Source organism: Anthonomus grandis, chromosome 9 (genome assembly GCF_022605725.1).
Source record: "Anthonomus grandis grandis chromosome 9, icAntGran1.3, whole genome shotgun sequence".
NCBI classification, from domain to species: Eukaryota; Metazoa; Arthropoda; class Insecta; order Coleoptera; family Curculionidae; genus Anthonomus; species Anthonomus grandis.
Window position 1 is genome coordinate 20,029,027 of NC_065554.1, and position 12,827 is coordinate 20,041,853.

The 12,827-nt window shown below is 33.7% G+C and overlaps 1 protein-coding gene across 1 annotated transcript; it reads left to right on the forward strand.

Annotated features, from left to right (window-relative positions):
- Positions 1 to 4,532: 4,532 nt before the first annotated feature.
- LOC126740620 (armadillo repeat-containing protein 7) lies at positions 4,533 to 10,114 on the forward strand. Its single transcript, XM_050446723.1, has 3 exons — positions 4,533 to 4,920; positions 8,795 to 8,962; positions 9,023 to 10,114. Exons 1-3 carry the CDS (start codon positions 4,812 to 4,814, stop codon positions 9,280 to 9,282), a joined length of 537 nt encoding a protein of 178 aa, XP_050302680.1. The 5' UTR covers positions 4,533 to 4,811; the 3' UTR covers positions 9,283 to 10,114.
- The last annotated feature ends 2,713 nt before the right edge of the window (positions 10,115 to 12,827 follow it).

Below are 12,827 nucleotides of genomic sequence, written 5' to 3' on the forward strand. Positions count from 1 at the left end.
GGCTGACTGCACAATCGTTCTCCAACCTTCTCTATATTTCATCAATTCAGGATCATAAAACATTCCCATATCGCTTCCAAATTTGCAACAATCTGTCTTTTTTTAATTATTTTCAAGAGACTGACAGTGCAATCTCTTCAACAGGTCTAAAAAAAGAGTTGCAGTACCCAATATTACAGGATTTTTAATACTTGTAACAGTAAAGCTTATTCTATTAGTACTACCTTCGGACCTTTCATTGCACCAATTTAAATTTCATTTGGACTATGTAGAAGTTTAGAGTCTTAATGCCCTGCCAGAGGATTTGGATACATCGACTCGAATAATGATAATTAAAAACACTAAGAAACAGTTTGCAGAACATTGTTTCACGCTGAAAAAACACAACAATATTATTTCTTATGAGAATTTCTCATACATTTAATTCTATCCATAGCTACGACAAATACAGCAACAAAAGTAGAAAAAGTGCATAAAAAAAGAAACGTAGCAAACAAAAGACAAAATAATGAGCTTGGATTCGTTCGGATCAGTAAATTTTGTTCGTCATCGCTGTGCTTCTTTTTCAACTTAGCTGGAAGTGGTTGCTCTTCGAACTCTACTGCCGATATCTCTAGAGGCTGTAATGGAACCGCTAATAAAGTCTGATATCTCTCATGTTGTTCCATTTTTTGTTATTGAAGGTTTTGCAGATTATTTGTCAAAATTTCAATTTTCTGAGTGACACTTGGATGTAAATTTTAAATTTTGCAGCTTTTTTGACAGTCTTGATGTTAGTTCGAAAATTATAAGTTTTGAAAATTGTTTGAATATTAAAATGAAGTTATCCCTGGTAAAAAAAAAATATCCGAGGTTGATTCAAGTTTAATTACAAGAGCACTGAATAAGCCCAGCGACAACTTCTTAGTTGCTACAATTTCTTAGTATATAAACTGTGATTTTTACCAATTACAGTAGAGTCTCGATAACGTGAACTAATTAGGGATGACTGTGTTCATGTTTTCGAGGAGTTCATGTTACTGAATAAAGTTAATCGCATGATAAACTAACACGTATATGTCCTTTGAATATATATTTTATTGGAAATCAAACAAAAACATGTTATACAGTTAGTAATACATAGTTGAAAATGTATATGTATATTTTTTTCTTTATACATGGTATATATTATATAGGTAAGTATATGTATGTAAGCAAGTACAATGTACATTATTTATATTTAATCCGTTGTTTTTAGAAAAAAGTTATCTAACTTTGTTTGACGGATACGTTGTTTGTTTGAAAGAATAGTTGCACATTCACGTAATTTGTGTAAAGACTGAATATCCTCGAAGTCGGCATTGTTTTGCTCCGCCCATTCTAGACCTTTGTTAAATATACGAACTGCCTCAACGTGAATGACTTTATCCATAGCCTGAGAAACCTCTGGATCTTGATCCTGTTCGGTTTCTGAATCATTAGACACTGCAGTACAATTCTCATCATGTTCAACGAAGTCATCTTTATTCCATTCTTCGATATCTCCACGTTCGAAGTCTTGCCCTGGATCAATTTCTTCTAATAAATTGAGGTTAGTCTCTACAATGCTATAGTCAGGCATAGCAATTCTTGACGAAGAGTTGCCAAGGGTATTGTGTCTTCACGATCATAATTGCTTTGACTTTCGAAAATATTTTTCCAACACTTTTTAATGGTTGCTGGTTCTAATTTATTCCATGCTCGTGATAAGTTTAAAATAGCATCCCTGAGGTTGTATTGTTTTATAATGATATTCATGTCCTTAGATTTATTAGCTACAACCATTGCCAAAAACATGGAGCGACAATGCAGTTTAGTCAACCTAATAACGTTTTGGCCCATAGGTTGAATTAAGGGTGTCACATTGGGAGGCATATACATAACTTGAATTAGTCCATCATCAGATAAAAGTTCCTCTACTGGGGGATGACTGGGGGCATTATCCAATAAAAGAAGTGCTTTCCCTGGAAGACCTTGTTTCTTAGGAAACGTTCTCACCTAAAATTAAAACAAACTTTTAATTTTGAAATGTATAGCTATGGCAGGAAATTTACCTCAGGAACAAAAATTTCATTGAACCATTCCTTAAAAATTCCGGCTGTCATCCATGCAGATTGTGAGTTTTTGTAGTGTACAGGAATGTAAGAGTTCTTAAAACTTTGTGGTTTTTTAGCTTTCCCTATTACCAAAGGAGTCATTTTATGTAGTCCAGTCGCATTTGTACATGCTAGAAACGTTATTCTTTCTTTGGCTGTTTATCTTTCAGGGGCAGTTTTTTCTTCACTGCATACGTAAGTCTTTCCGGGTAAAAGCTTCCAGTACAAGCCGGTTTCATCTGCGTTGTACACTTGGTTATAGTCTAAGTTTAGGTCCTTATTTTCGTTTACCTGGTCCAGAAAAAGTCAAGGCAACTGTTGAAGTAATTTGGTCTTTTTTCTTCTTAATTGCACACACCGTCGATTTGGCTATTCCATACTTCCTCCGCAACCTCTACTAGATGAGCTTTTTTCCAGAGTTAAATAATTTACTTTCTTAGTAGACATCGTGCTTGTTTCGTATTGATCGGCGAACAAACACTGAATAAGACGCAAATTTCATATCTCTTCCAAACATGTACAAACAAGATATACAATTTGGCGGCGATATGCAAAAGCACTAAGTTAGTACTAAAGTTGCCGACAAAGGAAAAATAGGAAATGCCGCTTAATGCCTACGGGTAAAACGGTAAAACAATATAAATATTTTTTTGTTCACGTTATAGAGGCGAGATATTTTTGGCGTTCACGTTTTAGAATAGGCTGAATACCAATTAGGCTGTTCACGTTATGGGACGTTCACGTTATTGAGACTCTACTGTATTGTCATTTTTCTATTTACTACTTTTAAGTGAGCAATGGAATATAGAGGAATGCCGGCGTTCTGTAAGTTTAACCGTGAGTTCTTCGCAGCTCCCAAAGAATTCTTGATAAACCAGCAGCGATTCATCAGCAAAAATTGCAATTATTAAATGTACAATCTCTTCGTAATAAGGCGAATGAACTCTTGTACTTTTACATGAACCCAATGGTATCCTCCTCACTGAACATTCGCTAAAAATTAACAATATAGTACCCCTTAATAATTATGTAGTGAGTTTCCACTTTTGTAGACTAAATTATCTCATGAGGGATGTATGATCTTCGCTAATAACACTTTCTTACTGCAGAGTTATTTTTACAAAATTGATAGATTTAACCATCTTTGAATTCACTATAACTTTTTATGAACCTTAAAATCTTTATGTCATTTGTATTTACCGTTCACCATTACCCGATGGTTTTCAGTTCTACTTATGCTTGTCAAGCTCAGTTCAAGTAATGACGCTACTTGACTTGATCAGTTCATTTAACCCTAAATAGCATATTGTTATGCGGTTCTAATCTAGCATCATTGACTATGTTTTTTAAATTATCCAGAACCTATTGTAAACCTATTGTGTGTTCGGATATGTCAGGCCATGAAGCAGTTATTTGTGAAATTAGTGAAGGTGGGAAATGCTTTAAGTGCGGTGCATTTTCTTATGATCGAATTTTCGGGCAGGAAGAATTACAATATAGATTCTATCAGTGATATACTGCTGCTAGATGGGACTGTGTGATGGATTCGTCTGATCCATTGTAATGATTTCACTTGAGATTGGTGAATCTCTTTAATGCTCCATTTCCAGTGGCAAAGATCAAACGAAAACAGCGTCCTGGTTTACTAAAGGAATCAAGACTTCATGTAAAAACCTGAGATTTCTTTGTTCATTAAGAACATTCACAGATTGCCCTGCTTTTCATCAATATTTCAACACGTATAGGTCGTTGTATCGGCGGCTAATAAAAATCTCTAAAAGATCTTTTTATTCAATTCGATTAAATAAAGCCACGAATAGGTCTAGAGCCTATAGCAACGCTCCAAGTCAGTCTCTGAGATTTCTGCTATGATGTAGTTATTTTTTTACCAAATAGCAAGCTTCAGGGTTTATTTTTCTTTACAGCTATAGACTTGATATATGAAGATATCTGTCCACACTGTCAAAAATTGTTAAAAAGTTGGGTAAAAATTGTGGTAATACGTTTTTTAAAATCCTAGAATATTTTATGTGAATCTCAGTTCGGATTTACAAAAAATAAAAACGTTAATACCATGTAGAACTTTCTGAACGTTCTTTACGGTCAGATTAACATTGCCAGCTGCAATGTTTTGTGACTTGTCGAAAGCATCCAACTGAGTTACTTACGCGATTCTGCTGCGGAAGCTCTTCTACCTAGAGCTACTCAACTAACTGCTATGATCTCTTCAGACGAGGGGCCAAAGTATAATTTAGATTGAAATTCACAGGTAAGTTCCTTTGATCTGTATAAAATAGTTCAGTAGCAACAGTGCAAATATTCCACTGTTGCTATAAGCTGTCAATTTGATTTTATTCAACTATTGACAATGATGACAATGGAAATTTTTATAGGTTAAGTCTCCCATAACCTATAAAAATTTTCCGGGCTTTAAATATTTACAAATTGTTGGTTTGATAATAATTAAAAAAAAAAAGAGAAACATATAAACTAACACGGCCCATAGAATGTAACTAGTACATGTTAAAATGGAATATTTATAGGTTTTAAAATATTTTCTCACAAGTCTCACTCCAATCAGCTGTTCTTGTCAAAATCAGCTGATTTTAAACATCTAGTTTTGTTTTGATAATTTTCAAAACTAAATATAAACAAAAAATTTGAAACATATGATTCATATGAATAATATAATCTGATATGTTCAGTAGAAAGGAGCAACTATTACAAAAAACCGGAGAATTTGGTGTAGGACGTTATGACTTCCTTAAGCAATTGATTCACGAATTTGCTACCACAAAAAGCTATGGTAAGTTCAATATAATATCTCCTAAATTTTTGTTATTTTTCTACCTAAAATACAATTGGTTCTTATAAAGACCTATAAGTTCTTATGGTAAAAATATTTATATGTAGTCAAATTCCTACTTGATATCAGTGGTTCGAGCACCAAGAATTTTTTGCCACAACTATATGAACTCCAAAAATTGTTATTACCACAATTATTACATTTTATTATTTCAGTAGTACTCTTGTTGTATTACATTTCAATAATAGATCACAAATTTACATGTTATAATTATACGATAAGATAGAACTTATAGGATTGCCATATATATTTGTACTGTAACTGAAAAATAATTCAGATGTAGAAACACTGACTAAATAGACATAAATATTATAGACTTTAACCTCTTTTAATTAGGTTCTCGGCATAGCTCATAGACATTATTGGTGTCTTGCATTTATTTATTAATGTAAAATATATTTTACAGAGTTAAGCTTAAATCTAAAAGTTACAATAATAATGAGTAAATCTAAGAAAGTACAATTTCTTTTCCTACTGATTTAAACTTATTCAATGACATTAAATTAAAATAATCAATCTCTGCACAATGCTTGTTAACAGTGGACAATATTCTGTCAACTGGGCAATGAAGTTAATAAGAATATGTCCTACAGTATGTAAAATGCAAGAAGAATTAGTTATAAGTTCAAATCAAAATTTCATTAACTGATGACATTGTTTTCTCAGGTTTTTAAAGTGGTTATAGTCTGTGTCGCTATTGATCTGTTTGTATATTTCATTTAATATATTGTTTTGGTAAATTAAATCTTTAAGTTCCTTTGAAAACCACTATAGGAATTTATGAAATTAATTTAACAAACAGGTCTATCCATCTGTATTAAATCTTATAAAATCAAACTAAAGATAATCAAATAAAAAAATTATATTAAAGAAACTAATTTTGCTTATAGAATCTTCTGTAATTGGAACTAAAGATAGCATAAAGGCCGAAAGAATTTGTTCTTTTCTAATAGATTAATTGTTTAACGCAAAAAGCACCCTTTAATTTCCAAAAATATCATAAAAATTTTCCTTAAGCTTTGCTGTTTTTTGGCAAAACCCATTTTTGACAAATTCAGGAGTCCCTCAGAGCTCCTATCGAGGACCATTATTATTCAGCCTCCCTATTAGATTAACTTGCCTCCTTATTGTAATCTGAATTTTTACTGTTCACTGTTATTTTAAAGATTTTTGGCGGATTTCCTTCTATCAGGATCAGTTGATGCTTCAGAGAGACATAAACAGAGTGTCTTCCTGGTGTAGTGCTTGACTTACCAAAAGACCTTGCCATGACTTCAATCAATCAATCAATTTATTAATGCCAATATACAAAATAGTATTCACACAAGTCAAGAATTATAAAGTTAAAAAATAGGGTGACTGTTTATAAAAATTGATAAGAAAATTTTTCCTAAAACACTACATAAAACTCATTAAAACCAAAACACAATGATTGATATACATACTATGAATAATACACAATCACAATATGTCTTAAATAAAATGCAATATATAGGTAGGTACTCAATATCACAGATAGAATGTGAAGTTTAAAAACTCTTCAGTTGAATAGAAGGCATTAGAGACTAGAATTTGTTTTATTTTATTCTTAAAACGTTCCAAATGTAAATCCACATAGTCGATAGGAAGTTTATTATATAACTTAATAGCTAGAAATCCGGGACCACTCTGACACCTTGCTAAGCATTGGTAAATTGGAACTAGCCTATTTGTGTTTCTAGTACCATAGTTGTGTATATCACCATGTACTTTATACCGATCCCTATTCTTGTGTACCCATAAAAGATTTTCCAATATATATACGGAAGGTAGGGTAAGTATTCCCTTCATAGATAAAACAGGTCTACAATCCTCTCTGCAACCCAGCCTACCCAAAATTCTGATTGCCCTTTTTTGTAGTATAAACAACCTTTTTGTTTGTGGGGCATGACCCCACGCTAGAATAGCATATGTGGCTATGGGATGGAAGGTGCCAAAATAGGCTGTTCTTAAGCCAGATTCAGATAAACATCCAGCTAGGCGACAAAGGGCATATATAGATGTTTTTAGCCTTCTGGCAACAATATTAATGTGGGAATGCCAGTGAAGTAGAGGATCCAATAAAACTCCCAGAAACTTAATAGAAAAATCCTTTGATATGTCAGCTGGTCTCAGAGTAAAAATAACTTTGTTAGTATTGTTTGCGTTGAGATGCAATCGGTTCATGTTAAACCATTCCTGAATTCCCCCCTGCAATACTCTCAATTTCCTCTCCACGGTCTCAAGAGTATCTTCGGCACATGCCACCGTTGTGTCATTAGCAAAAATGGTGAATTTACCAGATGGTTCAGTTAATGGTAGGTCATTTATATAGATCAAAAAGAGGATAGGCCCCAAAACAGATCCTTGGGGAACACCTATGGTTATCCCACTTTTTGCTGATGATACCCCACCAACACTTACCATCTGATCTCTATTGGCCAGATAGGAAGCGAGAAGTTTAACACTGTTGGGACTTAGTCCATATTTAGAAAGTTTTTGCAGCATATGTTATGGGGAACACAGTCGAATGCCTTGCTCAGATCGCAGAACAAGACACTGCCATAATGCAAGTTATTAAAAGCATTTAACAAGTAATCAACTTCTCAAAGTCTAAAATGGCCATAGTGGTACTTTTACCCTTCCTGAAACCAAACTGGCTGGATGTGAAAAGATTGTTACCCTCAAAAAGTTTCACAAGTTGAACAGCAATACATTTTTCAAAGATTTTTGAGATTATGGGCAGCAAGGAGATAGGACGGTAGTTCTCGGATCACCCTTTTTAAAAATAGGTATTACCTTGGCTGATCCGAGCACACCTGGAAAAGTGTTCTGCCTGAAGCATCTGTTTATTAGTTTTGTTACTGGAGCTATGACACTTAATTAATTTGGCATTTAGCCCATAAATGTCTTGACTAGTCTTATTTTTTAAGCCATCAATAATCTCTCTTACTTCTATGAATGATACAGGAGAGAAAGAGAACACATCCTCCGGCATACCCAGAACAGAGAAACTTTGGATTGGGTCACCCTGCGACAGTGGAATGTCTCTAACAGTATCATGGGCAATACGTGAAAAGAAATTATTGAAATCGTCAGCCGTTAAAGTACTTTCATGAGATTTTTTCGTTTTTGACGTACCTACACTACTATTAACAACTTGCCAAACGGCCTTAGTTGGATTAGAAGCTGATGAAATGAATTTATCATTGGCTTTTATTTTTGCCTCCTGTATAGCAGCTCTATAAACTTTTTGAAAGTCCTTAAACTCCCCCTCAAAATATCAGCATACTTATGCTGATACTTCAACAATGTATGAGTTCTTCGATATCGAGTCTCTTCTTGAATTCTCCATTATAATTTGGTCATCATATTTTCTAATCAATATTGAAGTGCAAGTTCATCAAGTCGTTTTTGTATCTTAACTCTTCTGAGACCATGTTCTATTTGAGTAGTAACTAACGTTGGCTTTGTCTGTACCTTTTTCTTTGCATGTATCGCCTTATACAACACAAGGTCATGTGTTTCTCCATATTCCCTTTTGCAGAACAATCTATTTACTAAATAGTCCTATCTATTAACAGAATGCCTTTCACAAAGATCTTCATTTTTCTGGGCATTTTTTTACATAAATTTAAGCCTTCTACTACTAAACTATTTAGGGTACTAACCCTAGCCATACTCTTTATATCAAGCTTAGCCAAGTATGGTGTATTAGTGTCATAGTTACTTGAAATCTTACATTGACAAATAAAGTAAATATGAGAAGCTACTAATTTTGGATACTTTTTTGCAGAATCAAAAAAACAAACATTGGCTAACCTGGCAAACTTCTGCTATGATCCGATCAATTATGAATACATGAAACAACTACACATCACAGAATTATTTTTGGCACAACTATCAGAGAATTCAGAAGACCTTATTCACTTCTCACTGGCAGGAATTTGCAACATTTGTTGTGGTGAGTGTGTCACCTTTTTTTATATAAATTATTAATAACCATTTTTATTGTTCATTTTAGATCCAGAATTCAAACAACACATCATATCTCTTAATGGGGTAAACCTAATAAAACAGTATCTTATGCACAAAAATGAGGAGATATCTGTAAACGCTTTGACGGCTCTGTTTTACTTGTTTGATACTCCCGATCCTTTAGTTCCGGCTGATGTTCTTTCCATAGTCAATGAATATGAAAAGAGTTCGAACCCAAGGCTGAAAAACTTGGGAAAAGTGTTTTTGGAAACCTACTCTACCTCACCACCACCAAGAAATGACTAAAAATCAATTTTTCTATCAGGAATTAAAACTTTCAAGATATCACCATAGATGGCACTCAAAGTATATTTATATATCTGTATATGTATGTAGAAAGGCCCATATTAACATCTTAAATATTGATTAGACTGACTACTTGCAAAGAACTACTTCAGTACTAGAAGGGTGCTTTAATTAAAATAGAAAGCAAGAAAATGAATCTGTGGGGCCAGAGAAATCTCTTGATTTTAATTAGATTTTAATAAAAAACTATTTTATTTCAAACGTATTGGTATTTAAGGCGAGCGTTTTCCCAATTATTCACAAACTCGACAACCAAAGTTCTAAGAATTTTATGTTATTAATACTAAACTACATAGAGAGTAACTTGGAAGTTACAGTTAAATCAAAAAACAGTTAAACCAATGGCCTATATCATTTTTTACGTCTATCTCATTTCATTTTACCATCTATTGGTAAAAAGCAAAAAAGTTTTAATTGAAAATGGTGGAATGGTTTTAGTTCATTGAGCACATTGTATTCACCGGCTGTGAGATTTTTAACTTTGTTGTTCTAACAAGTGGAAAGTTTTATTAAGATGTTTAGGGTTTTAAAAGGTATTACCATTAATTAGTTTAGAAGAATTTTATTGTGGCTTAATCTCCATAAGGGGAAAAGTTTTATGGGAATCTGAAGCTTCTTTCATTGAATTCCTTAATTTCTTTTATTCTAATATGCTTAAGATTATGTATACACCGTAAATACATTATGTATGGATTGATTTTAGTAAGGCTTTCTATTGGGTGGAGATAAATATATTAAATGTTTTTTGTTTTTGTTATATATTATTATTTCAGGCCTCAGAATCGATTTTTCAGTTTTTCTTTTCTTGAAAAAACTCTTACTTTTCAAGATGTACAAAAACCAGGTTTCAAAAAAAACACATCAAGTAAATTTTAGTGACGATAGAAAACAAATAATGCAATAATTTCTTGGAATCATTCGTACAACCCAAATATTAAAAAATACAATGAATAGTCTATTTTGGTTACAAGGATTACAAAAATCGAAAAAAAAAACTATGACCTCTGAGATTAAATCTGTGAACCGCTCTGTATTTGCATATAAATGTCACGAGGGTACAAATCCGGTAGCGCATCGAATAATAAACACCCTCCAAAAGGGTGAAGATTCTTGCATTTTAATCGTTCAAACTTCCGTTTTTCGTTTACATATTCTAAAAAGTCACGGAGGGTTAAATCCGACTTGGGGGGTGGTACCCATCGGATTACTATCAGCCAGACATCCGTTTTGCATTTAGATTTGGAATACTAATATACTAACACCAATGATTATTAGGTAAAATTCGGCGGAAATGTTTTATCATTTTTTTTTCGATACATGCGAGTAATTTACGGTTTTTCCTACGGTCGAGAGCCACGCCCTTCGGGTATTGGAGTGGTACGACTTTCTATGAAAACGAGTGCCGAGGTATGGTGTGGTTGGTGCGCCGGTTTGGTTGAATATACGGGGTTAGTTTCGGTTATCGACCTTGGCGACGGTACCCGATCTCGTAGTGCGTGTCACCCCACACGATTTTCACTACGGGCGGCGATTTCAAGTACCCTCCTGCCACAAATGCGTTGTTGTCAAGCTTGGAAATTTTATTTTAAATACGGCTCTACAAGCTTCCTTAATTATTAATCTTAATTAACTAATTAGGCTCATGGACGATAATGATCTGGCATTTCATGCCCTTTTTTTAGGTTTCTACTACATCTTAGTGAAATCCTATTTGAGTTGACTAAAAGTGTATTTTTTGTTGTGATGTTATCCTAAATATGAGGGTGGTCCCAGAAATACTGGAAACAACTACTTGGAAAAAATCAATATAATCTTCTTTCAGCTCCATATTTTTTCCAGCGGTCTTCAATCGATACGCTTTTTTATAGTAAGGACTGCCTTGGTCCTCAAAATAGCCATTTACTGCCGATATCACTCTTCTTCATTGTTGGAATATTTTTGACCACTCCGACAAAATAATCCGAGAAGGCCAAATCTGGCGAATAGGGTCCATGGGATAACGTTTGAAACTTTTAATTCGTTCATTTTTGCTCTTAGAATAACAGATTTGTGAGCTGGTGCATTGTCTTGATAAAACAACACATTCTTTTTAGCCAAGTGCGGCTATTTATGCTTGATTTCTTCAAGTTTCCTTCTGGGTTTTCAGCTGAATTGGGAACATTTGTTAAGTTGAAGAACCAGTAATCGAGCAGCTGACTATTTAAAATTTTCTAATATCAGAAAGAGATGTAAAACTTTGAGTGATATTTGCTATCAAAATCACCTTTTGAAGTTGGATTAGCAGCTTTATACTAACCCTAAAAGTTTTTGGTTTAATTAAAATAATGATAGGGAGGTAAATGGAATACCTAATTTGATGAATTACAGAGATAATGAATTCTTGGGATGTGAGGAAATTGCAAAGGGTTTTGCTCAATTTTTTTCCACTGTATATGAACTGAATAGCCCAAATAATCTTAGTGCTTGCGATCATACTAGGGTAAATAACGCAGTTATTCCCAATGTAAATTTGCCACGTGAATTGGTATTTGAAAAGGTAAGTAAAATTTTTAAGCTAAAGCCAAAGCTAAGTTCAGGTCCGGATGGTGTTTCCAATTATTTTTTGTCCAAATATGTTTGTACTAATTCTTACCCTCTTTTTATTATATTTAAAAAATCTTTGGATACAGCAGCTCTTCCAACGCTATGGAAACACAGCTTTGTGGTACCAATATTTAGACTGGTGATATCAGTGAATTAATGAATTATAAAAGTGTAAGTATACAGTCTGCAATCCCAAAGCTTTTGGATGGGCTCATTTATGATCAGTTGCATTTTCAATGTAAGGAGTTATTGGTGGGTTAGCAGCATGGGTTCACATCTGGAAAATCAACATTGACAAATTTGCTGATATTTCATCAGGATTAACTAAGTTCCTTGAAGAAGGGGTGTCAGGTGGATGTCATCTACACTGACTTCTCCAAGGCTTTTGATAGAGTTAATCATGGCATATTACTAAGGAAGTTGGAACTGTTTGGCTTTCCTGGGAGATTAGTGACTTGGTTTTCTGATTTCTTGTCGGGAAGGACCCAGCATGTTCGCATTGGTAATGCTAGGTCAGATAATATTGTTGTCTACTTTGGTGTTCCGCAGGGTGGCCATTGTTCTCCTCTGCAGTTTAATATATTTATTAATGATATTTCCTCCTGTTTTGAAAATAGTAACTTCTTGATATTTGCAGATGATGGTTAGGATCAGGTTAGGTTGCAGCAGGATTTAAACAAGTTGTATGAATGGTGTATTAATAATAATTTATTTTTAAACATTAGCAAGTGTAATATTATTAGTTTTTACAGAGGAAATAAGAGGAATGATTCATCTTACAGTGTTTCTTGGGCCGTAATATTCAGTACTGCAGCACAATACAGGACCTTGGGATATGGTTTGAGGAACAACTAACCTTTAATACACACATTAATAACATAATCTTAAAGTCGTCCAGGGTT

Bases quoted from the DNA above. Each gene is read 5' to 3' on its own strand.
- LOC126740620 (XM_050446723.1), top strand. From the start codon at position 4,812: ATGTTCAGTAGAAAGGAGCAACTATTACAAAAAACCGGAGAATTTGGT. The intron at 4,921-8,794 runs GTAAGTTCAATA...ACTTTTTTGCAG, and splicing joins TGCTACCACAAAAAGCTATG to AATCAAAAAAACAAACATTG. The intron at 8,963-9,022 runs GTGAGTGTGTCA...TGTTCATTTTAG, and splicing joins AATTTGCAACATTTGTTGTG to ATCCAGAATTCAAACAACAC.